Here is a 24992-nt window from a genome sequence, read left to right as displayed (position 1 = left end):
GAATGACTCACAGCATCTTATTTCACAAAAACCCTCAAGTTTATTGAATTTTTGATCTGACAGATGCTGTTTGACCAGCTCTAGCAATGTGGTATCCAATGGGATCAAAGATAATTGGAGGGATTCAGAGAGATGCATTGGAGAGAAAGTTTGCCTTTTTGATATATTAGGAGGGATGAAATTAACTGCTCAAAAGCAACTTAGAAACTGAACTCTTGTATAACCCTGTTGTTAAAATAGGGACTGTGCTATCCAAGAAGTTCTCATGCCTGGTCTTCCCTTAGACACATGTATGCCAGGCATTATCTGGAGTTATAGCATTTGCAATGCACATGAAGGGAGTAAACATCAAGGAAAGAAATTATTTAGGGTGGTTCAGGGGATGTAATTAGAATTCATGGGATGACATTTAAATAGATCATTTAGTTGTTTATAAGACAAAATTCCTGATCTAGTTGACGGTGGAATTGTGTCTCTGGGGGAATTCTGATTATGTTGACATTTAAAATTACACCAGACAATAAAATGCATTACATGGGACAATACAACCACAGCAAAGGGATAGCTTACTTGGACTTTTCCTTCCCTTTCATTTCTATTATTTAGGAATCAACAATTTTTCCACCGTATTAGCAAATTGAGTTTTATTCCATAATTTGAATGAAATATTCCTATGTATCATATATATGAGAGTGATCCTCATCTAATGCACCAATACCAGTGGGACTAGTCAGATGCTTAAAGTTAAGCACATATTTAACTCTTCTATTAGAGCAGCGCTAGACTGCTCAACCCCTTGAAGGACTTAGCCCCTAAATAAATGGCCTCTCTTTAAATAGGCAGCAGGTTTAAAACAAACAAAAGGACATTTTTCTTCACTCAGAGCACAGTCAACCTGTGGAACTCCTTGCCAGAGGATGCGGTGAAGGTTAGAACTTTAACAGGGTTCAAAAAAGAGCTGGATAGATTCATGGAGGTTAGGTCCATCAATGGCTACTAGCCAGGATGGGTAAGAATGGTGTCCCTAGCCTCAGTTTCTCTGGAGGTGGGTGACAGGGGAGGGATCACATGAGGATTACCTGTTGCGATCCCTCCCTCTGGGGCATTTGGTATTGGCCACTGTCGGCAGACAGGATACTGAGCTAGATGGACCTATGGCCTGACCCAATATGTCCATTCTTATGTAAAAGATGCTGAAGTACTTATTCCCACTGGGTGACTAAAGAAGCATTTACACATGGGACTGAACTTTAGGCACCTTGTTTGAAAATCTGAGCTATGTTTAGTCGGTTAAATTTTCCAGCAAGGAAGAGAACTCAAGAGTCTTGAAACTCAGTGTCCTACTCCAACCACAAGATGATTCTTTGGAATTTTAACACTCAAAGATTTCTTTTAGTAGGGTTAGTTAGACTGGATAACCTTTTTAAAGATCTTTTAGACCATGAATGAATAAATTCCACATCTGTGTGTCTCTCTTGTTTCTGTTATGTCAGGAAAGACAGTAAGGAAGAGCCATGAGAGATACAGCAAATAAATCAACCAGACAAAGAGGAAATACAACACATTTATGTTTTAATTCATCTCCATTATCTATTTTTAGGAAAGGATCAGAAATTTAGAGTAAGATTTTTTGCTAAAGAAAAGAGAGCATAACTTCAAGACAACAGAGTCCTTTTCAGTTGTAAAAACTAAGAATAAAGAGTGGAAAAATTTCTTGAATACTTATTTGGTATCTGCTTTTAAATAACATCACTTTGATTTAGCTGATGACTGGAGCCTTTAACGTTGATTTTGCTATGGGGAAAAATGATATTAGCACAGAAGAGATTCTGAATTTCTGGTTTTGGCACATAATTATCCCTAAATCATTCAAGATTTCAAATAATTTCATATCCAGTTCACATTGATGTTGAGACTTGTATTTGTCTGATAGCTTCTATAACATTTGACCTAAAATCATTTTATTTGGCGGGTGGTAAAGAGATTAATTTATATATATATATATATTTCCATGATTAAAAAACACATTTTGGAAATTCAGAGCAGAGGAGAAAAATAACAAGTATGTCAAAAATTTCTGACATTGCAATGCCTAGCAAATGCACCAATGTTTTCTAAGCTCCTGTGCTTTGCTCGGCAATCTACTGAAACCACCGCAGAAACTTAGTATTCATTTCCTAATCAAATAATGTATATGCATATGCTGTTGTCAATGAAGGTGTAATGAAGGGCATCTGAAGAGCTGCTCTTCACAGATTGCAGTTAGATTACTGGTGCTGTCTGTGCACAAGAAGGGCAAATAATCGTTTGGGATCTGACTGGAAATAGCATCAGTTTGATGCCCCAGTCCATCCAAGACAAACCAAGTATCACTAAAAGACTCTAGAGCTAGATCCCTTGAATAAAAGATGGCACGTTATAGTCTCCTGAGCTTAGACTGTGACTGTACAGTCTGTGCTGACTAGGGTTACCACACAGCTTCCACCCTGTAAGAGTAGACCAGAGAATGAACTGTGTCTCGGTCAATACCTCCCTTACTTCTCCCATGCTACGAGCTTCCCTTCTAAATGCAGTATTAAAGCACCCGGAGGAGAAAGCTAACTTGTAGGACATTTATTTGAAACACTTTGCTGCCTGTCTACTATTTATTGACTCTGTGGAAGCTAGTCCTGGTCTGAACAAGCCAAATACGCGAAAACATCTTTGTGTTTGCCCACAAGAGCAGAGCCATCCGGCAGCACAGCGGATGAGGCAATGAGCACGCATGTACCAACAAAACAAAACACAACTGACAGTCTGGACAGTATCTATTTAAAATTGGCTTAAAGCATATGCCTCCCAGTTACAGGGTTTCTTCTTTCTAGGTTTCACATTTTCACTTAGACCTATCAAGAGGCTACTGGTGACAGGGGATCTGTCCAACCATGTGACCTCTCCCAGCCTGGGCAAGGGCCAGGACCTTCCACCTATGGCCTCACCTCTCCCCACCCCTTTATGCCCTGCTCCGCCCTCAGCTGCCTCTTTCCCACCCTTGCTCTGCCTACATCCTCAACCAAAACTGCCTGGGATAGCAAAGTGAGCTGCAGCCACCTTGCTTAGCCTCCCCCACTGCTACCAGTGAGTGCGGAGGAGGGGGGAAATGGGGAGAGGTGAACGTCTGCTGCAGGCACCAGCCCCTCTTCCAATCCCTTCACCAGTTGCTGGCCAACCCCTTGCCCCTCCTATGCACGGTGTTTGGGAGAACATGACCCCTTGTGCCTATATTCTTCCTTTGCTCTTCAGAAGCTTTACTGTCTGCTTTCTGTTTCAGTTATTTACCTCATCTGTGATCCGGTTTCATTTGAAGGGCACAGTCTAACTCAGGAATACAATTGCGTGGGCACATCAAAATAGGCCTGACTGTTTCTGGACTTAGTGGAGTGAAGATGCAAGGAGCACTTTCCTCCTTGGTGGAAAGCAGGGAGTACTTCATCCATGCACCTCTAGAAATACAACAAACAGCCCTAAAATGGGTAGACTAGAAATGGGACCATGTGTACAACCAGTGTGCAAAGTTGGATGGCTGTGCTAGGAGCAGGAGGCATAAGGGATTTTGCACTTTTACACCCCCTTATGCTTCAAGGAGATGAGGGAAAGCATTTTGTGTCTCCTGAGCTCTTTGTCTATTGCAGCTCTGCATCATCTCCAAAGTAGATCTATGGCCAGATGCCAATATCTAGACTGAGTATGAATCGTGTAAAAAGTTACCTAAACAAACTACACACACAAGAGACGACAGCTGATTTACCAAGACATGCAACTGGGATGAATGAGCCAGTTAACATCAAATAAGAATTGCACTAAATCTTCACTCAAAGCTGTAATCAAAACATACCGCATTTTCTAATTCCAAGTTTTGCACTCTCTCTTCAACTGAGTTAGAAGTAAAAATAACTATGTGACATAAGAAAAGCTGTGCTTTCTGTTCTTCCTGAATAAATTCCTGGGCACACACCGCTCCACCTAATTCCACCAAAAAGAAGTATGAAAAAGTATGATAGGTTTTAGATACTTATCTAAACTTAATTTCCAAACACATTTCTTATTCTCAGCTTCTAATGAGTGGCGCAATTAAACGATATAGCTAAGATCAGGGTTAAACACTAAGGCTGTGCTCCTGTAACTAATTTCAATGATTGTCGTTAATGTCAATGATCACATTTACATTCTGTTTATTATCTATTTGACGGGAGTAGAAATAATAAACAGATGGAGTACTATTCAAATTACAACTTGCCTTTGGTATAATCTTTTGTTAAATAAGTGACAGCTAAGTTCCAGCCTGAACTGGGGGAAAATAACTTTATGTGGATAAACAACAAGGAGTACAGTAAGCTACAACTTACTTCCTCGGACACTGAAGAAAGAAAGAAAGAAAGAAAGAAAGAAAGAAAGAAAGAAAGAAAGAAAGAAAGAAAGAAAGAAAGAAAGAAAGAAAGAAAGAAAGAAAGAAAGAAAGAAAGAAAGAAAGAAAGAAAGAAAGAAAGAAAGAAAGAAAGAAAGAAAGAAAGAAAGAAAGAAAGAAAGAAAGAAAAGAGGAGATGGGAGTATGACAACAGTGCTAATTTATGTGCATAGTTATCCAGCTAGTGAACTATTATTGGATATTTGGACAGCAATTAACCATCTGTGCAGTAACAAGCAAAGGTGTCTTTGGATAGCAAAATGGAGCTTTTTGGATTAGGGACTGTCTTTTTGTAACATACCCATAGAGTCTAGCATAATGAGCCCCAATTATTAGCCTGTGATTGGGAAGGAAGGAAGGAAGGAAATTGCACTCCACAAATCTTGACCAACAGATGCTAATTTTCCTTTGAAGTTGGATTGTGATATATCCAGTGTAGCATAGAAACTGTGAGGATCAAAGGAAAGAAGATAGCTATCATATCTGCTCATGAACTTTCCTGAAATGTGAATAGAATTATGGTTCTGTCAATATGGAAGAAATCAACCTCACTTTTGGAGCTTTGGGCACCTATACATGGGCTCAAATGTACTCTCATTACCATTGCCACACTCCTAAGAAGTAAGGACAAATCTTGCTCATTTACTCACTTGAGTGATCCCATTGACAACAAGTGAGGGGGACTTTGCCACATGATAAAGATTTCTTACTACAGCAGCTCACATCTATTGTTGGGTTTTGGCTGGAGAGACATAAACTCTGTACAGCAACACTGAAAATCTTGCCAGTGCTCACTGCAGTAAGAGGCTGCAAAGATAGATGGACCTTATGATTCAGTGACATGTTTTAATAAAAACTGCACTGTACAGAGTGACACCAGGAAAGGACATCTGTTAACACAAGCAGCAAAATGCCATAAAGAAACGTGAAACTATTGCCATTAAAAGATATATTACATCATACATTCAAGTAATCACACCAACTAATCAGCCATCACAGGTATTTTAACCCATCTTGAAGAATCCTTGAACATAACAACATACAAAACCTTGGCCCATAACTACAGTATATTTAGTGACTAGGTATATTTGAGCAAATGCCAAATACAATCACAAGCAAATGACAGCAAGTAGGTGTTTGCAAGTACAATATATACATAACTGAACAGGCTATGTTAATAACATTAGTCTGCTCATGTCAGAAAACTAATAACATCCTGAATTTTTTAAGGTCTGGTTCATACCAGAGTATAAATGTGTCTCATAAAACAATAAAACATATCCATATTCTCTCTATATTTTAGGACAACATTTTAAATAGGAGCGATGTGATATTTTTGAAATCTCTACCTATTAGTATGTTGGGTTACAATTTAACCACTAGATGGGAGCATTGCTTATTAAACACTTATCCTTGGCATGTTTTCCTCTTTCTTAGTGGCAGTTCTTCCAGCCAAGAATGCAGATATATCTCAGCGCTGATGCCTGTGATTAGATGCATAATAAAATCCTTCTAATTTTCTGTTGTTCCTAGTTTAATAGAAACCATAGAACAAACTGTGCTCCAATCCCAAGAGCAACAAATTCCAGTAACAATGAAACTAATAATGCAGACTCCATGTACATTAGTGGAAACCACTAACACGGATCCTCTACCCTGCTCACTGTCTGCAGTTGTGCTGTTTCTTTTGCATCCTCAGAAAAGCAATTATTCAATGGGTAAAAAACAGGCTTTTCAACGTTCTCTAATAATACTCTGCACAAATGGGACCATTTGACAAGCTATACATGCTGGTAATGTTACTGTTAATTCTGTTCTACACAGACTCTCTCCTGCCATTCGCAGTCCTGAAGATAAGTTAGATGTTACTGAAGGGGTGGGCAAAGGGGCCTTTGTGGGCCAGATCCAGCCCACCAAGCGGGTGGATCTGGCCCATGGACGCCCTCCTCCTCCTCTGTCCCCAGGCCACTCAGGGCCTGGGAGCAGGAGAAGTGAGCAAAATGTCCCAGGGCCCGGGAGCAGGGAGAGTGAACAAAGTGGACCAGTCCACTCAAAGTGCCACACGCTACTTGCAGGGCAGAGGCAGGGAGCGAGAAACTTTGTGTGCTTCTCCCACCCTGCAAGAACCATGTGGCTTATAGTGAAAGTGTCGTGCACCCCTTGCAGGGTGGAGGCAGGGAGTGCATGAAGTCTCTTCCCATCTTTCAAGGGGCGCACAGCGCTTTCACTCTAAGCACCGGGTGCACCTTGCAGGGCGGGAGAAGAGAGTGAGAGACTTCCCATGTTCCCCCCACCTCCAGGCCCTGATTGACCTGGGGATGGGGGGAGCGCACGAAGTCTCCTCCTGCTGCTAGGGGCATGGATGTGTTGGGGGAACTGCCAGCTGTTCAGAACAGCTGCCAGATCTCTCTAGGCAGAGGGCAGGGGCAAAGACTCCATGTGTTCTCTCACCTCCAGACTAATCAGAGTCTGTGGGCAGGGGAGCATGGAAGTGTCTTGGCTCCACCCCTTCCACCTGAGGCCACACCCACGGGGTGACCCACAGTCACTTCAAAAATTAGTGAAGAGGCCCCTGTCTAAAATTATTGCCCACCCTTGCATTACTGAATGGAATGCCCCACTCAAAAACCCGGACAGTCACCAGTCAGGAACTACAGTAAATCACTTACTTAAATGAATCACAATAAGCTTAAGAGGGTTAAGAGAGTGGTAGGATTATCCATTGTATAGGGTGGTATTTTAGGAATGGGAGAGAGGGGTTTGCATTGCTGCACCACCACAGATTTCTGTGTGTGTCTGTTCCTCTTCTGAAATATAGGGATAATACTTCCCTACTTCTCAGGATGTTGTCATGTGGTACATTAAAGATTGCAAGGCACTCAGACACCACAGTAATGAAGATAACAGAAATACTTAACTTCTGCTTGTAAATTATGCTCCTCGATCACATTATCAGCTTCTTATTCAGGAGAAACTCAGCTGGAATTATCCCTGACTAAATGCTTCAGGATCTGGCCTTTGATGCATAGGTACAACCGTTTATATATTACGTAATGTGGACCTTTTAAATAGTTGGTTCCTATTGAGCTACTGCAAAGCTTCTATTTTATGGAGAAGGAGAAGATTATGTTAAGTTTCAGAGACTCTCTCTGTGTAAATATCTTATTCTGTGAGGCTATGTCTACACAGCAGTGTTATTTCAGAATAACTGACGTTATTCCAAAATAACATAATGCGCATCTACACTACAAGCCTTTATTTTGAAATAATGTTGAGCTGGAGGACTTCTTACTCCAACTCCTGGTAACCCTCATTCCACAAGGAGTGAAGGAAGTCAATAGAAGAGTGTTCTCCCTTCGACTTCCTGCTGTGTAGACAGCACCAAAAGCCAAATTAAGCTATTTTTACTTCAGCTTTGCATTTGATGTAGCTCAAGTTGCGTACCTTAATTTGACTTTAGCCCTGCTGTGTAGACGTGCCATGAGTGACTTAGTCTCTGCTCTTCACAAGCTTAACTTTACACATTGTGAGCTCATTCAGTGGGACTACAGATAGTGAATAAAATCACACATAGGTAAGCTTTTGCAGGATCAGGGTCTTATACTCTGTTTAGGATGACCGTACTTCATGTTTTGGCGGGGTCATTCCTTAAGCATTGTCCTGGCCATCCTGACTTTTTTGAGGGAAAAGTGAGCATTTATCCCATTTGCTCTTGCCAACTTGGTCAACTGGAAAGTGCAAACAGGACAAATGCCCACTTTTGTCAACAAACAAGGGTATGATGCAGAGGAACGTGCGGGGGGTGGGGAGAAGGATAAGTGGCAAAGCCAGCCCCACGCAAGGGTGGAGGCAAAGCTCCAAATAGCAAGCAGAGTTTGAGTGACCAGTGACAGCCTCATACAGAGGATAGGCAGGGATCAGATGAGCAGGGACCCCAACCTCCCACGGAGGACGGGGTGGAAAACAGGGCAGGGGTGAGCACCTTAGGATGGGCCCACTGGGGAGGAGGGAGTTCTCTTGGGCCAATGTTCTGTTTTCCCTTTGGGAAATATCATCACCCTAACTTTATTACATGTGTGACTGTATCTCCTGACAGTCTCTGGCTCACAGTCTCACATCTACATTGTGGCCCAGATCCAAGCTTTGAGATCAATCTACTGGTGACTGATTTAGTGAGTTTAGATAAGACCCACAAAATCGACTGCAGATTGCTCTCCCATCAACCGTGTTACTCTTCCCCATATGAGCAGAGTAAGGGAATTTTTCCCATTGATCACCCCTCTTCTCCCCACCACCTGTCATGTAGACCCTTCAGTAAGCTGACTTCAGGTACGTTATTCATGTAGCTGGAGTTGCGTAGCTTAAGTTAATTTTCTGTTATGGTGTAGACGTAGCCTCTCTCTCTTTCCCTTCAGCTAACCTGCGGTTGTCTATGTAAATATTTCATTATTCTACACGTAAATATGTGTCTCAAACTAGTATTGGTTATTTCTAGATTCTGTTAGTAAAATGCTTTGTTCCACAGCAAGTAACAGATAGATCTGACAGTATTTGTCAAAACAAGAGTGTTATATACACATCTTTTCTTTGGTTTTCAAATCACTCAAAATTTTTTCTTGCCAATGAGCTAAGAGCTGTCTGAAGTATCTGAATGAATAATATTAAGCCTCTGAATTGCTCTTGAAATATTTCATTTGACTTTTTACTATATGACAGATCATCTGGTACTGGTTCTGCTTCCTAAATGAATGTCTGACGCTTTTTAACAGAGAGAGTAGCAAATGCTTATATCCTCAACAGTGAATAACAAATAGTAAATAATGAAAAGTGAATAATATATTCATGAAGATTTTGGGATTTGCAAATACTTTCATGACCACACAGCGGTCATCTGAATATTGATGATTAATTAAGAGCATGGCTTTGCAAAGAGAAGTGAATTGAACCCGAATTGTGTATTCATTAATATAGCTGACTTTCAGTTTTTTCATTATTTGACCAAGGGTTTTTTGCTGATTGATATTTATTTCAGGATTGAAAATGGCCTTCTAGCAAAATAAATGTCCTGACAGACATTTTTTCTGAAAAAGACCATTTTATAGAATTCATATTATTATGGGTAGAATTAATATATGTTCGTTCCTGTGTCAATTGTGTTACAATCTTTATAGTGTTAGTCACCTTTCCTTTTTTAATTATAAAATTATCAGAACAATGTGCTTCTCAAATAATTAATTCACATATATCCAATCAAAGGAAGACATTTTATTTTAATGAATTAGAAGATGTCATTATTGTCATTCTCAATGCTGTAGTAGTCACAATAGGGTCAAAACTCACTACTTGTCTCGATAAAGGTGAAAACTACATTTTCTCAGTGGATTTCGAGACATATTGAGATAAGCAAAAGGTAACAAGAAGTTATGTATCCATTTACAAATGTTAATTAATGTTTATTAAATCATTCCCATAGCAATAGATCCCAATCCCCAGCTATAACACAACTCCTACTGGCACACCTGAGGAAAGAGATAGAAGCAAAGATGGCTTATATTTACTGTTATGCTTTCCTGATTCCTGGGAAAACTCATTTGACTTTCAGCATAATTTAGAGCAGCCTTTAGGTGCTCTAAATTGTTTCAGTTGCAGTGACTCCCAATAGGCTGTTTCATAGCTGTGGCCCATTGGAACGCATCAGTATTCCATCCATATCCCTTCTCTAGGATGTCCTTAATATACCCTACACTGGATGGGGAAGGAAATAGCACAAAGTCACCTATGACTACTGTATCTCACTTAGGATTCCACTATTCTAGGGATTTCCCACATAATCAGCTATACCAGGAATATCTTATATCTAAATTGCCATAATGCAGGATATGATTATAAACTATAAGCTACATTTTTCAAATTCTGAAGTCAATGGAGTTATTCTGCATTTACAGTGATGTAACTCAGAGCAATATTCAGTTAAATTAAAGTAAGAAATATGGAGTTCAATGTAACCACATTCTCTTTTAAGAACTGTAAATTATCCAGGATTTTTCTTACAAAAATTTTGTGAATTCATGTGTAAGGAACATGGTATACCAACATACCAATTAAGTACTACTAGACACTATCTGGAAAAGAGATGATTTTATCTGAAGATGTCCCAAAGATGTTTTGTCAAACATTGCAGGGTATTTTCCCCTGGATTTGTTATGCTATAATTTTAGTACAAACTATTGGCTCTCTAAAATGCACTAAATTGCATACATTTCTGGAAAAAAATGTGATAGAAATTAGATCCTTACCCTCTGTTTTCTTTGAATCATTTCCCATATTAGTCTGATCTTTCTTGTCTGACTTATCATCCTTTAATTCACCTAGAAATAAGAAGTGAAACATAAGCAACTTTAATTTCATGGGGTTAGGGACCATATTCAGCTACACACAATATTAAAGTGTTTGCCTGAAAAAGATTTTGTCTTCATGGTAAGTAGTACATACAGATTAACATACTATCATGATAAAGCACCAGACAAGATTTACACAAGTCTAACAAAAAACTCAAACCTCACAAATATCTTGTGTATTTTAAATAATTGTTAGTAGCTCTCTATGTACAGAAAGGAAGTACAAATGTGAATCTTTATGCATAACTTCTTCTGGCAATTACAGAAGTGTCTCACCATAAAAGGTAGCATTGTCCTTGTTCCAAAATCAAGACTTCTGAAATGTGCACTTTTAAATGGCAGTAGTTTTGAGAATGGCCACAGAACACTGTTTATATGTGACATCCTCCCAGGCAAATCCCTGTCTAAAGGCACTTCTTTAAAGAATCCCAAACTATCCATTACATTTTATTTGACTTTCAGTTACTAGCCACCTCTACTTCTACATCTGTTTTTTTTTTTTTTCTGGATGATGCATAACAGTGAGTGGCGAGGTCCCCTAGGTAGCTTTAATTCTAGACTCTCTCTAACACCCCAAGAAAGCAAGGGCTTAAGTGACATAGAATGAAAACAGCATTTAGGTCCTTGAAGTACATTCATACTTTATGAATATGCACTCGGACCATCCTCAATTTTCATTGACAATTATCAGGTACAAGTACTTTAATCACAAAATGGAGAATGTGGAAAAACTACCCAGACCAACTCTTCCTTTTCATCTTGGAACCAGATTGTCTGTTGTCAAACTATATTTAAAAAGAGACAGACCTTACCAGGACTTGAGTAGCTCCACTGCCCAAACAGCAATGACCAGAGATGTCTGCCTATCTGGCCAGTGAGGCATGAACAAATGAGTGAAACAGGCCTTACTTCCCCTCCACAAAAGAATAACAGTGGATCAGCATCCTATCAATTCCCAGGCCACCCAAAGAGATCCAAAAGGTGTAACCTCAGTTGATTATACCTGAAGTGGCAAAATACTGTTTCCACTTTCCGACTTGAGCAGCATCCAAACTTAGGGCCCTGGAGATGTTCCAGCCAGGAATGTAAATTGGTGATAGTTATTTCTTTGGTATAATTTTGTTTAAATACAAGGAATGTAAAAAATCCTATCTCTTTGAATTCAGAAAGAATCAAATAGCAGGAAACACCTTCTTTTGCTAACAGCACTAGGAACACTCTTTTTCAGCCTTCACTTTGACCAAAAACTTCTTCCTCCCAGGTTTTTTCTGGGGCTCAGTATTTGCCTAAAGAAGCAGCAGCAAACAACTGGATCAAGCAGACACTGGCTGCTAGTTATATGGTCTGTGGCCTGGAACCTGGTGTACTGGGAGGCCCCTGGTTCCCCAACCAGCCACTAGACTAGTGGTATAAGGCCAAAAGATGGGACAAGGATGCCAAAGAGCCCTGAGAAGCACGTGGCCCAGAGTTGGAACTGAAGAGCTGAGGCACAGGTCTTGGACATTGATTTGCTGGATTTCTTGTTAACCTAGAAGGACAAGTCTTAAATGGTGACATGACCAAGAGGTCAACCTACAGAAAGAAGTGGACGACTGGAGGACCAAACAGCCTTTGGCAGGGGGTACCAGAAGGAAACAGAACTGCTGTGACATACCTGGACATGAGGAGACACCCCAGTTGTCAGGCCAGCCTTAATATGACACAATTAACTACTACATTAGATACCAAAAATATTTTAACAGCATCTACTGAACACTGTACTAATAAATAGGAAGGCATTACTTGTTTGAGCAATGTAGAAGTGGAATCTGAAAAAATCATCTTTCTCCAATACTTCCGAAAATCATGTTCCCCATCTCCATTGCTTTCAGAAACTCCCAATAATATGAGGACAATTCTTGTAAGATGCAAATTTAAGGGGCCTGGGACTCTGGCTGCTGCTGTTGCCATGGAAGTGACATCCCAGACCCCCAGACCTTTTTAAATTGCAGGGCCCTGGGCAACTGTCCCCTTTGCCTCTCTATCCCTTCCCCCATTGGCAGCCCTGAATGCTGAACCTTCTTGGCTGTCCCCCTGAAATCTGTTCATGGCTCCCCAATGTACCCTGGATCCTTAGCTGTGTACCACTTAGCTAGAGCATACAGGGCAGTGGCCAGATAATCGATGATGAAGGACCTTATAGAGTCCTGCTCCACGGAGTTGCAAGAAAACTTCCCACCTGTGAAGGGAGCAATCTAGGACACAGGAGGCTACTTCAGCTGCTAAATTGGAGTAGTCTGCATGGAACTGCTCCACTCTCCAATATCTCAATGAGATATTGGAATCAGATTCACCCCTTAAATGAACCAATGAAAGGACTTACCATTTTGGACACGCTGTTTCTGCTCTCCTGTCGCTTGGTGAGACTCGGTTCCCTTGTCTGCTCTAGACTGTTTTTTCCCTTGAGAGGCTTCACGTTTGTTCGCACCACTTTGCCGAGTCCCATTTACATGACTCTTGCTGGAATCTGTGCTCTTACTTTCCCCAGGATTTGGTTCTTTGTTGTTTTCTGACTTGACTGTTGTGATATCCTCAGCTGCCTTTTTCTCTTCTTTTTCTTCTGTTCTCTTTTCATCTGTTCCCTGATGCGCATTTTCCTCGGCTTCTTTCTTAGCTTTTTCTTCTGCATCCTCAGCAAAGAAAGAATCAACACGAAGTGAAAAAAAAAAATCAAGACCATCAGCAGATTTGCCAGAGTGATACTATGCACACTTTTAATCCAATGTCATCCATGTGCTCTCAAATGTTAACTTAGATAAATGTGGAAAAAACATAAAACAACAAAGTATTTAGGGTGGGATCTTCAAAGCGCTCAGCATTGGCCTGCCAGTATTCCCATGAAAGTCAATATTTGTTGTCACTTTTGAAAACCCACCACTACTGTAATCGCAATACTCAATTTTTTTACACCTATGTATTTTAAAAAGCAAATTAAGGGAATAAAGTTCAACCTCCATGTAAAGTGAAGGGAAGGGCCTAGGTTCACTCATGGCATAAGCATGTGAAAATCAATCAAATTCAATTTGTCTCATGCTATATCCAAAACCAGCCTCATTGGGGAAAATGAGGCCCTTTGAACAGTGTAGCATGCCTCTTTGATTTCAGTTTCTCTCTCTGATGGCTTCCTATTTCCTCTCACTCTTACCCAAGTTTTCCTTCCTTTCCTTATGGTCTCATGCTCTGTCTACTGATATTTGACATGAAGTGTCCTTCAATCCTGAATAATCCTAAAGTGCTTCGCAAAAATATCATGATACACAAGTCTTCATGTGTACCAGAGACCGGCAGCTACCTCCAAGGTGGAATTTGCATAGAAACACTACAACTCAGAAAGCAAATAGTTGATCAAAGTGAAAGGCAGGTACATTTAGCCACTTTATCCCTTCTCCCCTAAATCTGCCACTAGAGATGATCACATCAGAAACATGACTGTAATTCAGCAAGCCCTTCCCATCTCTGCTTCCCACTAAGTCAGCCATCTCCCCTACTGGTCTTTTCTTCCTCAGGGAGGAGAGGATGCCTGTGAGAAGAACTGAGTACCTTTAGGGTACCTCTATTATTGGGCCACTTGTTTTGGCCACAAGGACTTGTTTATGAGTTTTAAAATAATGGAAGTACGGGAAGCCCTGAGTAATAATAGCAATTCAAATTGTATGTGTAAAAAAGGTTATTTAAGAGCTATAACTTCTCCTTTTAAAAGTAGCCTGTTTTCATGTGCAGCAATCTGAACTTTGGGTTCTGCTGAGACAGCAAATACTTAGAACTAGTTGGGCTGCTGAACAACACCTACAACAGGGGTGAGCAATAATTTTTGATGGGGGGCCACTCTAAGATTTTGGTCAGTGGCCAAGGGCCGCAGTTTCCTACGGAGGCGGTGTCAGGGTCTGGTATAAAAGTTGGGTGAAGAAGGGAAATAGGGATGGGGATAGGGGTGCAGGAGAGGCTGTAGGGTCTGAGAGAGTTTGGGTGGAAGGGGTTTGCAGTGCACAAAGCTTCTCCCTACCCTCCTTTCCCCCCACCCACAACACAGAGAGGCAGATGAAGCTGCTCTGAGCCCTTGGGCTGCTCCTGCCTGTGGGTCCAGTGGGGCGGGCCATGGGCTGGACTGAAAGGCTTGGCGGGCTGCATTCAGCCCCCAGGCTGTACCATACCCAGCCTTGGCCTACAAAGTGCTTGAACACAAAATTCAAATGCAACTGGAATCAGAGGGAGTTGAAAATTCTCTGCATCTCTGCAGATGGCACTCTGTAGCCTGCAGGATCAGGCCCTAAGCAAAGGAATAAGAATTGTGAAGTGTTTATTAAACATCTTCTCATATGTAACCAAAATTCTTTTGACAACTGAATCAGAGCAATTTTCTCCAGAAAATCTACCAAAAAGAGGAACAAAACAGAAGGGGGAAAATGTCATTTTATAAGAAGCATCAATCTGTATTCCTTGCCAGCAGCTGACAAAAGTTAATTAATTTTTAAATTAATAAATTATGGATCACATGAAAATATAATTAAATTAGATATGAGCCTCCCACACTTTATTAATCATTTCTGCAATAATCTAGTTTCCATAGATGGCTCAGTATGTACATTGATATTATGCCTTAGGATCAATGATACAATGAAGGCTTTCCAGATATCGCGACTCTCTGAAAAATGTGCTAACATTTTGCATTCCTAATCACGGGCGATAGATGAATCTCAAAAACAAAACAAAACAAAAAAAAAAACAACAACTCAAGGAAACATTCATCCATATAGAGATTTTATCATGATACTGCTAGAAATTTGCCTATTATTAGAATTAGTGTTACAACATGTTTGCTCTGTAAAGTGCTTTTAATACCTTGGGGTAGATGTTTATTCTGGTTCTTAATTTATAACAATTTAATAACGATCTTTTAAGTAGGAGGAGCTGAGCAACAAACCCACTTATTTTGCCTACACAATCCAAGACATTTTCCAAAAAAGAGCATTCTCATGATAAAAACACCACACTAGATTTCTATTGATAATACCCTCACAAAAGATACTAAGCTATTCTACAGAAACAGGATAAAGCATTGCCTCTAATAATAGTTGTGGAGATTTCATCTTTGCTTTTGGTCCTAAATTGCTGTGTAATGTTGCGGTGCACTAATAAATAGCTGTTATGTGCTACACCCCGATTGTGACTGCATTCCTATTACAGGTTGGACCTCTCTGGTCCGGCACCCTTGGAGCCTGAGTGGTCCGGAACCAGAGAGTTTACCAGACTAGGAGAGGTCAAATCTCCCCTGCTAGCCATCAGCCCCACTGTGGGCTCTGCCCCTGGCTACCTACCATCCTCACTCTTCCCCCCACTCTGAGGTTTCACCTTCCCATGAGGTCAGGGCTCCCAGCTGCACCTTCCCAGTACTAGCCCCTCTGCAGCTGGCCTGACCGGGCTCCCCTGCAGCTGATTGGGCCTGGGGCTTCCTTGCCACTGCCTTCCCCTTCACAGCTGGTCCAGCCTGGGGCTTTTCAGCCACTGCCACCCCTTCAACAGCCCAGGGCTTCCCAGCTGCCCCAGCCCCTCTGCAGCTGGCTTGGCCCAGGGCTTCCCAGCCGTTAACAGCTGCCTGGCACTGACCTCACTGCAGCTGACCTGCCAGTCCTCCTTCTGCTGGGCTCCCAGTGGGCATCATTCCCAGCTGCTGGGACACTCTAGCCAGCAACATCTGTGGTCCTTATCACACCACAGATGTTGCTGGACCAGAGAGTCCCAGATTTTGGTGGTGCAACTTGTAATTTATTTATTTATTTATTATTATTATTATGTATTTTCAGTGTAATTATGTCTTCCTAACAGAGAGTGAAGTTCCATTGTGCTGGGCACTCTATAAATATACTGAGCAATGGTCTCCATCCAAAGAGCTGATAAGATAAATAAATAAAACACAAAAGTGGTAGGAAACAGAGGCACACAGAGGTGAGGTGAAATGATACGTCCAGGGTCACAAACCAGGTCTGTGGTAGCACCAGGAATACAACCCGGGTCTACTAAATCCCAATCCTATACCCCATTGCTCAGCCAATCCACTGACAAGTCCTGAGTTTCTAAAGGTCTATAGAACAAAAAGTTTTGTATCAATGAGGTTGTTACTGAACATATCCAGAAATGTATGAAGATTTAAAAACAGACAAGAAAAGGCAAACCAGAACCTAACTAATGGTGCATATATCCATTTGAATCAGGTGACTTCTTATGCCCGTTTCATTAAAAATCCTTCTTCAAAGCACTCGCTACAAATGGGTAGAAAACAAAGTTAAATACTCAGGACCCATTAGAGTCTGACTTATGAATTTGTTTGTAGGCAATATGTAAAATAGGTATTATACGTTCCCTCGTGGTTTCCCTTGCATATAGGATTTAGATCAGGGGTTGGCAAGATCCAGACCACAGTCCAGATCCAGCCCACTAAGCCTTTGGATCCAGCCTACAAATGTGCTGGGTTAGGGGGTAGAATACAAAGCCCCCTCTTTCCCCGTGCAGAGAAGCACATGGAGTAGCCAGCTGCTTTAAGTGACCTGGGGCTGCGACAGACAGGGAGCCTGCCTGACAGTCCTGCTGGGCTGCTGAGTAGGAGCTGCTAGGTAAGCACCTCCGGACCAGGTCATAACTCCCTCCCAGACCCTGCACCCCATTCTATACCCCTCCCCCAGTTCAGGATCTTCTCCTGCACTCAGACTCTTTCCTGGACCCTACACCCCAAACCTCTGCCCCAGGTCTTGACCCCCTCCTTTACCCAAACTTCATCTCAGACCTCACACCCTCTCCTAAATCCCAATCCCCCATCCTAAGATCCTGTCTTCACCCCAACCTCCACTCCAGACCTCCATACTCTCCACAGAAAAGTGCGACCATTGACCACTTACCATAATCTTGGAGTGGTCAATCAAACAGCATATGCTATATGAAAGCCTTATGAATAACTGTTACATATTAGAGCGGAATCGATTGGCCACATACCTTCAAGATTCATATACCAAAAACCATCTGGCCATGTTAATGACTATAGTCATTTGGTAAACGTTCATTTGTTTTCATCAGATCTTTTGATCCAAAAGAACAGATGAAACAAGTAAACACTATGTTAAAAAAATAAGAGCTAGCTGAAATCAATTGGCAAATAAACTGACTTTATTTTTTGTTGGCAGAAGAAGCATAAAAGGGGTTGATACTTTGTAAGGTATGTTCTAACTTCAAGGAAAATTGCATTTGGTTAATAAACTTGTCCTCTTTTGCCTTCCTAAGAGGGTTTGTAATCAAGGATGAGCAATCTGTTTGAGTTAATATAAAAATTGAGCCAAGTCTTCCACTATGCCTCAAGACAAATCCAAATCAGTTTGGTTAAAGAACCTTCACCCATCTCCTTTCCTCACTTCTAAGAGATTATTATTAATAATGGGTATAAATATAGCTTATAAAGATCACAGTCCAGATTGAGGGCTCATTGTACTTGTATAATTCCCAGCACAAAGAAGAAATAGTCACACTCCCTGCCACAGAGAAAAGTATCTCACCCTACTGCAAGGTAAAGTTTGATCTGGGTGTTTGCTGGTTACTGGGTATATGCTGGGTGCATGATTAGTTCTGAGATCTAGTGAATGGGAATCATTCAGGCATTAAGTCCTGTGGCCCACGTATCATAAGTACTGTACAATGCTACTAGTATACAAGAGAAAAACGGGTATTAAAATAAAAATAAGTCAGAAAATATAAAATATATTGTCTCAGTTAATTAAGACTTTGAGCAACAGGAATCCAGCTCTGAGGAGATTTCACAAGCTGTCAAAATGTCAGACCCTTCTTTTCATGTGGGGCCTAATCCAAAGTCCATTGTCTTCCCTTTCCATTTTCTTTCTATCACCTTCTCTACTATGCTCTTGCCCTCTCCCCACTCATACACTCTTCCCAACACCCATTAGCAGTATATAAAAAGGTGTAAAGCCTTCAGTTGAGTTACATGGTCTTCTTGGCACAAAGTGTGGTGAATGTTACTAGCCCCTAGAGGCAGATGGTTTGAAAAGTCAGAGCTCACTTCAGAGCTAAGGGGATGGGGAAAAGCCTGAGGGGGAGGAGGTAAAAGAGCTTTCAGTCTTTCATTACGAAGCTTGTCTATTACCTTTGGTTGCTTTTGCTTTCCATTTCTCCCGGTTCTGCTGTACCACCTCGGTCCAGGTGGTTTTAAAACATTTGAAGTCCACAGTGAGTATGGAACAGTTAAGTGAGGCACTTCCTTCTGACCCAGTGCTCTTGACACTTGATCTTTTAACTTCTGAGGGGCTAATGCTATTCAAACTGGGAGAGACAAGGTCACACAATGTGATAGGAATCAGCACTCCACACACTTACATACAGCTAAGGAGTGAAACAATGCCTAGCCATAAAGTACTATACAGTCAGCAAAAGCCAATATCCAAATCTTAAATTTCCTCCCTCTGTTCCCGTCCTTGTTTTGGAAGAACCATATCATGAACTCATTGAGGAGGTCTACTTTAGAACTGATGACACAACCATTGCAAGGAACAGAGAAATAGCTATGTTACAGTGAGTCTAATTTCAATACAATTTCCATTCGTGCAATTGTGTGAATACACAGTGACGTTGTTCCCAACTCACACCAGTGTGAGATGAGAAATTGGCTCTGACTGTTCAGCTCACGATCTCTGGACAGAGTACTAGCTCTTAGTTCTAAGGCACTGAACTAGAACCTCATGTAACTTTTAGAACTCCCTGCAGCTTCAGTGAATTTTACATGCGTTTAAATCAAGTTCAGATGCAGACAAATTTCGAAGGAACCCAAAGAGCAACAAAATAATTAAGGATTAATGAGCAGTAAAGCACCTTAACAATTGATGACAGCAGTGACAAAAGACTGTGGGCAGATGGAAGTTGACTGATTGCTAGAGGGCTTTATAGGTCGTCTGAAAGTAGAGAGAGAGTGTCGAGCTGCAAAATTTAAGCTTCAGTTGTAACCCCCTTCTCCAAAGTTCAAGGGCATTTAGGATTCAGGTTCTGGTGGTTTAGGTTACAGACTATGGGATTCGGCTCCAGAGTCTGAACTGCCTCAGATTTCAGAGGCATTCAGGTATGGAATTTTGGTCTGAGCCAATGTCTATCTCTAAGTATCTCCAAGTAGCTGTCTTGTCACAAACCAGTTCTACAAGCCAGATCCACAGGGAAGCATTGGAATTAGCGTTCATCTGCAAATTCAATTCACATCCTAATGCACTCGGTCGTGATGAAAGTTGCTTGGGACACTACCAATTTAACAACCATTGAAGGTACAAACATCTCTGTGTTGTATCCTTCCTGACATGGGAGTCTATCTATTGACTTTGATTTTTATCTGCTTCAGTTTAACTATCAAATCTTCAGATACTTACTGATGCTCTGTTCACACACCCCTCCTATAGTCTTCCCTCTCCCCCTCCCCTTTCCCTCTCCTATCTATTTTGGGTGTACACATCCCAAACTCATAACTCCTGAAGAAGTGGGCTGTGCCCACGAGAGCTCATGATACCATCTACATGTTTTGTTAGTCTATAAAGTACTACCAGACTATTTGTTGTGGGTTTTTTTCTGTAACAGACTAACTCGGCTACCCACTAAAGCTTCTAAGTATCTGCTCAGTATAAACACCAAGATGGAAAGAAACTATTTATAGTGTGGTATAAGGAGTGATAAATAGAAGAAAAGGAAGAAAACGAAACCTGGCTTGATAACCAGGAGATACTTCTTAATGGTAAAATCTATTATGCTGACTAATCAAATAATGGTGACTAGCATACAGGCTAGCAGATTAGTCCCCATTCAAGCCTTTTGAATCCTCACCCTGTGTTAGTGCTGGAATTATCTCAGGGCCAGCACAGGAGAATCCCTAATAATTCAAGGTGGTACCTTGATAGCTCATATGACAGATGATCAGGTTAAATGAAACTCTTCACATCCAAATTCCAATGAATTCTGACCTTGGATAGATGCATAAATCAAGTAACAATTAACTAAGTCTGATTGTACTTCATGGTCTATCCATTTCTACTACACTCCCCAACCATATTTTTCTTTTGGTAGAAATCAGACAGACTCAATGGAAGGTCTTTGCTAATACCCAATGTGTCTAAACAAGAGAAATAAGTCCTAAAAGCAGAGACAGCATTCATGCACCAAAGCAAACATAGGTATTCACCTGGAACGTCTAAAACCAGACATGCCAGAGCGGGAAGCTTCATCAATGAGTGGTGTTACAATCTTCTCTGTCATGTCTGTCAGCACAGTAAAAGTGGGCTCCACAATGAAATCAATAAAACCTGAATCAAAACACAATGGGGACATAAACAGAAGAGGTAAATATTTATTTTTTGCCATTGCCTGTCAATTATTTATTGTAACACACAGTGGATGAAAAGAATTACATGTTGAAAGAGGAATTGTAGAAAGGATAAGTAAGAATGATACTATGTATTAATCCTGATCCATGAGCTGATATTTTGCATGTAATCGTAGCTCCTTAAATGTTGAAAAGAGAGTTTGAAAATTCAGAATATAAACAGATGCAATAGAACTTGTTTTCAGTGATTTTTTTTTAATCAAAGCCAAATCCTTGGGACAATTGGATGAGACCAAATTTGGAGGATGAAATTTCTGGAAACAGAAACATAAAAGAACAGCAATAACAACAGGCTGCTCTGGATATCTATTCAAAGTGTTGTGGAGTTACACTCTATCAAATATCAGTGAGGTTTTGTGAATATTCTTATTTGAAAGTTTGCCCAGTATGTATTCATTGAGGGTCAAATGTATTCAGATTCTATTACATTAATTTTTTTTAATTAATATTTTATTTTTAATTCAGGAGGAGATGGAAAAATACAGACTTAATTCTTTCCCTCTCCTGGCTTGTGCACAATGAGGTGGGGCTGGGAAGAAAGAGCATAGGAAGTCTTCTTGCAAGTCGGCTTTTTGTGCCAGCATTCCAAGTATTTAAGCTAATGGGCCAGCTAATGTGCTCACTTAGGGTGCATCTACACTGCACCACAGATTGAAATAAAAGACGCAATTTGAGCTACACCAATTGCGTATCTTATTTCAATTTTATTTCAAAATAGCTTATTTCAAAATTTGGTGCTGTCTGCACAGCATTTATTTTGAAATAAATCGCTATTCTGAAAGGTCCCTTACTCCTCGTAGAATAAGGTTTACAGGGACGTCAGAATAGTGAACCCGTTATATTTCAAAATAATGGGTGCACTCAAAAGATGTGGAATAGCTATTTTGGGATACCTCCGGTATCTCAAAATAGTACTGCAGTAAAGACATAGCCTCATATACCAGCCTCCAACCTCTTGTAGCTCTGCCCTTTACTGATAACACACTATAATCATATGGTAAGTAAGGTTCTTTTCTTCTTGTGGTCACAGATTAGATACACTAATTTTTAAAGACACATATTCTTCAATTTTATTTTTCTGCATGGTGTCACTCTTGGGCAGAGTTAAAGTTATTTAGGAGCCCTAGTTGTGTTTCCATATTGTAATATGTTTGGATTTATTTTTAAAATTTAACCTGAATTCTAGATTTCTTAGGTTTACAGTGCTTATCCTAGGGATACTTTACAAGATCCTATAATGTATTTTACTCTAAATTACTGATATGTAATTGCCACCTGTGACGTAGTGGGGGTACTTGCTGGGCTGTGGTGACCTCTGCTGTCCGGAGCAAGACCCAGCAGGGAAAACCTCATTATGCAAAGGTGACTCAAAAACCTGTCTGACCTGCGGCCCCCATGGGGAGAAACAAAGGGAGGTGGAATGCTGCCCTGGCTGTGGGCAGGGCTGGAAGAGGGTGAGTTAGGTCCTGGCTGGAAGGCAGGGAAGAAGGAGCTGGGGAGGGGGCTGGGACTCCCCTATCTCAAGGGGGGCACTGAGGCCTCTTAGCCCCAGTTCCTGTAACCAGATTACATCTGTGCTGCGCTGTGCTGGAGGAACAATAAACAACCTCCATTCTACTGGCTGGTGAAGTCTGTTCATGCCATTTCGGGGTGCAGGAGATGGGAAAACCCCGACGCGTCGTTACACCACCTTAATATAGCTATTGACTGACAATTATCTTATCCCTCATCTTTGCACTCTGAGATGTGGGTCCCAAGACCAACTTCCTATAGCAGTGGTTTTCAATTTACAGTCTGTGCACACACCTGGAGTCTGCAGACTATGAATAAGGGATCCACAAAAGGTTCTCATTACTATAGAACAATGGTTATCAACCTGTGTCCACAGACTATGTCTAAGATTTCCCAGTTTGAAATTTTTAGGGTATTGCAAATGAAAGAAAAGTTGGAAACCATTAGCTCAGAATCAGAGAGGAAGCCGTGTTAGTCTGAATCTGCAAAAGCGACGAGGAGTCCTGTGGCACCTTATAGACTAACTGAAGTGTAGGAGCATAAGCTTTCGTGGGCAAAGACCCACTTCATCAGATGTGCTTAGAGTTTATTTTAATTCCATGTTAAAAAGGACATCAAGGTCATGCTAGTTAGGGAATAATTTCTTAAGAAACTGCCATTCAGCAGCAACATCAATTGATCATCAGCTATTGCTTATAGCGTCTGAAGCCACAATTTTCTTTCCAGGCAGCCAAAGGACAAAAAAAAATAAAAGGACATTGCTACATAAATCAGCTGTTAGAGACTGAGATGACAAGAAAGTCTGATTTCCTGTCAAACAAGGTTTCCTTCTGCCTTGGCTAGGAAGAAATAGGCTTTAAATACTTTAACTCTCCTGTTGAGAAATAAAAATGTTGGTGTGGTAATTCTTTGCAATTTGCTGGGTACTCCCGCCCCTCTCCCACTTTGACTAAAGGTCTGACTTTAAGATGTGAATTGCTTCTGATTGGACTTGTTCCTGACATTTTCTTTACAAAATAAAGTGGCAGCTGAAAGAATGTGTCCCTTTTGTTCTCTCCCTTAAAGAATTTTTCTTGTTAACTTAATTTCTGTAGGAATGATACATGTTAAGAATGCTCTTTGAATTTCCAGTAATCAAGCATGCTCACCTGCTTGGTCTGTACATCCACAATGACTAGAACTAGCTGAACAAAACATTTTTTTTCATCAGACTCTGCCAATTTGTTGAAATCAAAACATTTGACAGCGATGGTTTGATTTTAACAAACTTCTGATGGAATCCTACTTGGTTTCTATCTAGGGTTGCCCGGTGTCCGATACTGACCCAGACAGTCCAGTATTTTCACCTCCTATCCAATAAAAAAAATCAGAAAATACCGGACACCTAAGATGTCCGGTATTTTCTGATTTTTTCCTGGCCAGGAGGCAAAAATACCGGGTTCCTCAGGGGAGCTGTCTGGCCCGGAGCAGGAAGACAAGATGGCGGATGACAACTGGCAGCGTGTTAGGGCCAAAAAGCCTCAAAGGCATTTCTTTAAGGGGCCATTTTGTTTATTTATTTATTTATTGCTTAATAACTCTCGGGGTCAATTTTTTATTTGCTCAACAACTTTGGTCTCCCCCTTTTTTTTTCCTCAACAGAATTTTTTTCCCTGATTTTTTTCTTTTGGGGAGAGGGGAGTGTTTGGTATTTTTGGTTAAACCATTACGCAACCATATTTCTATCCATTTGGGTCCTCAGCCAACTATTCCACCAGAGTCAGGGACCTTGGGACTTCTGGGGTCTGTGGTTCTGGGACCATCCAGCAGGTAGATTGCCTGTAAATTGGGCCTTCATTCCCTTTTGCAGAGAATTTCAACATTTTTGGATTTCTTTCCAAATTGGAACATACCCAGATTTTGAAAGATTGATATCCTTTGCAAGAAGGAATTGCCTTTCTCTGCCCAGCTCTAACACGTGTCATACAGCAGCAAAATATAATACAGCCTTAAATGTGACCAGCAAGGAACCTCTAGAGAGGTTATTTACTTCAGTCTCCTCTGGTCTGTAAACAAGCTGTTGAGATAGCTCAGAAACTCCAGGTCACCAATAGAAAGTGGGATGAGAACACAAACTTCTCTGGCTTGTCTTTTGTATTTTTTGAAAACAGAGCTGCATGCTGTAGGATAATAGCACAATTTGGAATTCATG

At 40.9% G+C, this 24992-nt stretch overlaps 1 protein-coding gene across 7 annotated transcripts in view; it reads right to left on the bottom strand.

Annotated features, from left to right (window-relative positions):
* The window catches only part of PDE1C (phosphodiesterase 1C), a 439666-nt gene that overhangs the window by 39946 nt on the left and 374728 nt on the right, over positions 1-24992 (bottom strand). For all 7 annotated transcript variants that reach the window (XR_016348931.1, XM_006124030.4, XM_089776557.1 and 4 more), the window contains 4 exons: positions 21089-21209; positions 19022-19197; positions 13205-13504; positions 10741-10812 (listed from right to left, as the gene is read on the bottom strand). Coding sequence is in view for 6 of the 7 variants with exons in the window: in XM_006124030.4 (XP_006124092.3) it covers positions 10741-10812; positions 13205-13504; positions 19022-19197; positions 21089-21209 (669 nt within the window). In the remaining variant the exon portion in view is untranslated. The remainder of the gene's footprint in view (positions 1-10740; positions 10813-13204; positions 13505-19021; positions 19198-21088; positions 21210-24992) is intronic.

The sequence above is a fragment of the Pelodiscus sinensis genome, chromosome 2, assembly GCF_052426305.1.
Source record: "Pelodiscus sinensis isolate ZL-2025 chromosome 2, ASM5242630v1, whole genome shotgun sequence".
NCBI lineage: Eukaryota > Metazoa > Chordata > Testudines > Trionychidae > Pelodiscus > Pelodiscus sinensis.
This window is presented reverse-complemented; position numbering and strand designations above follow the sequence as displayed.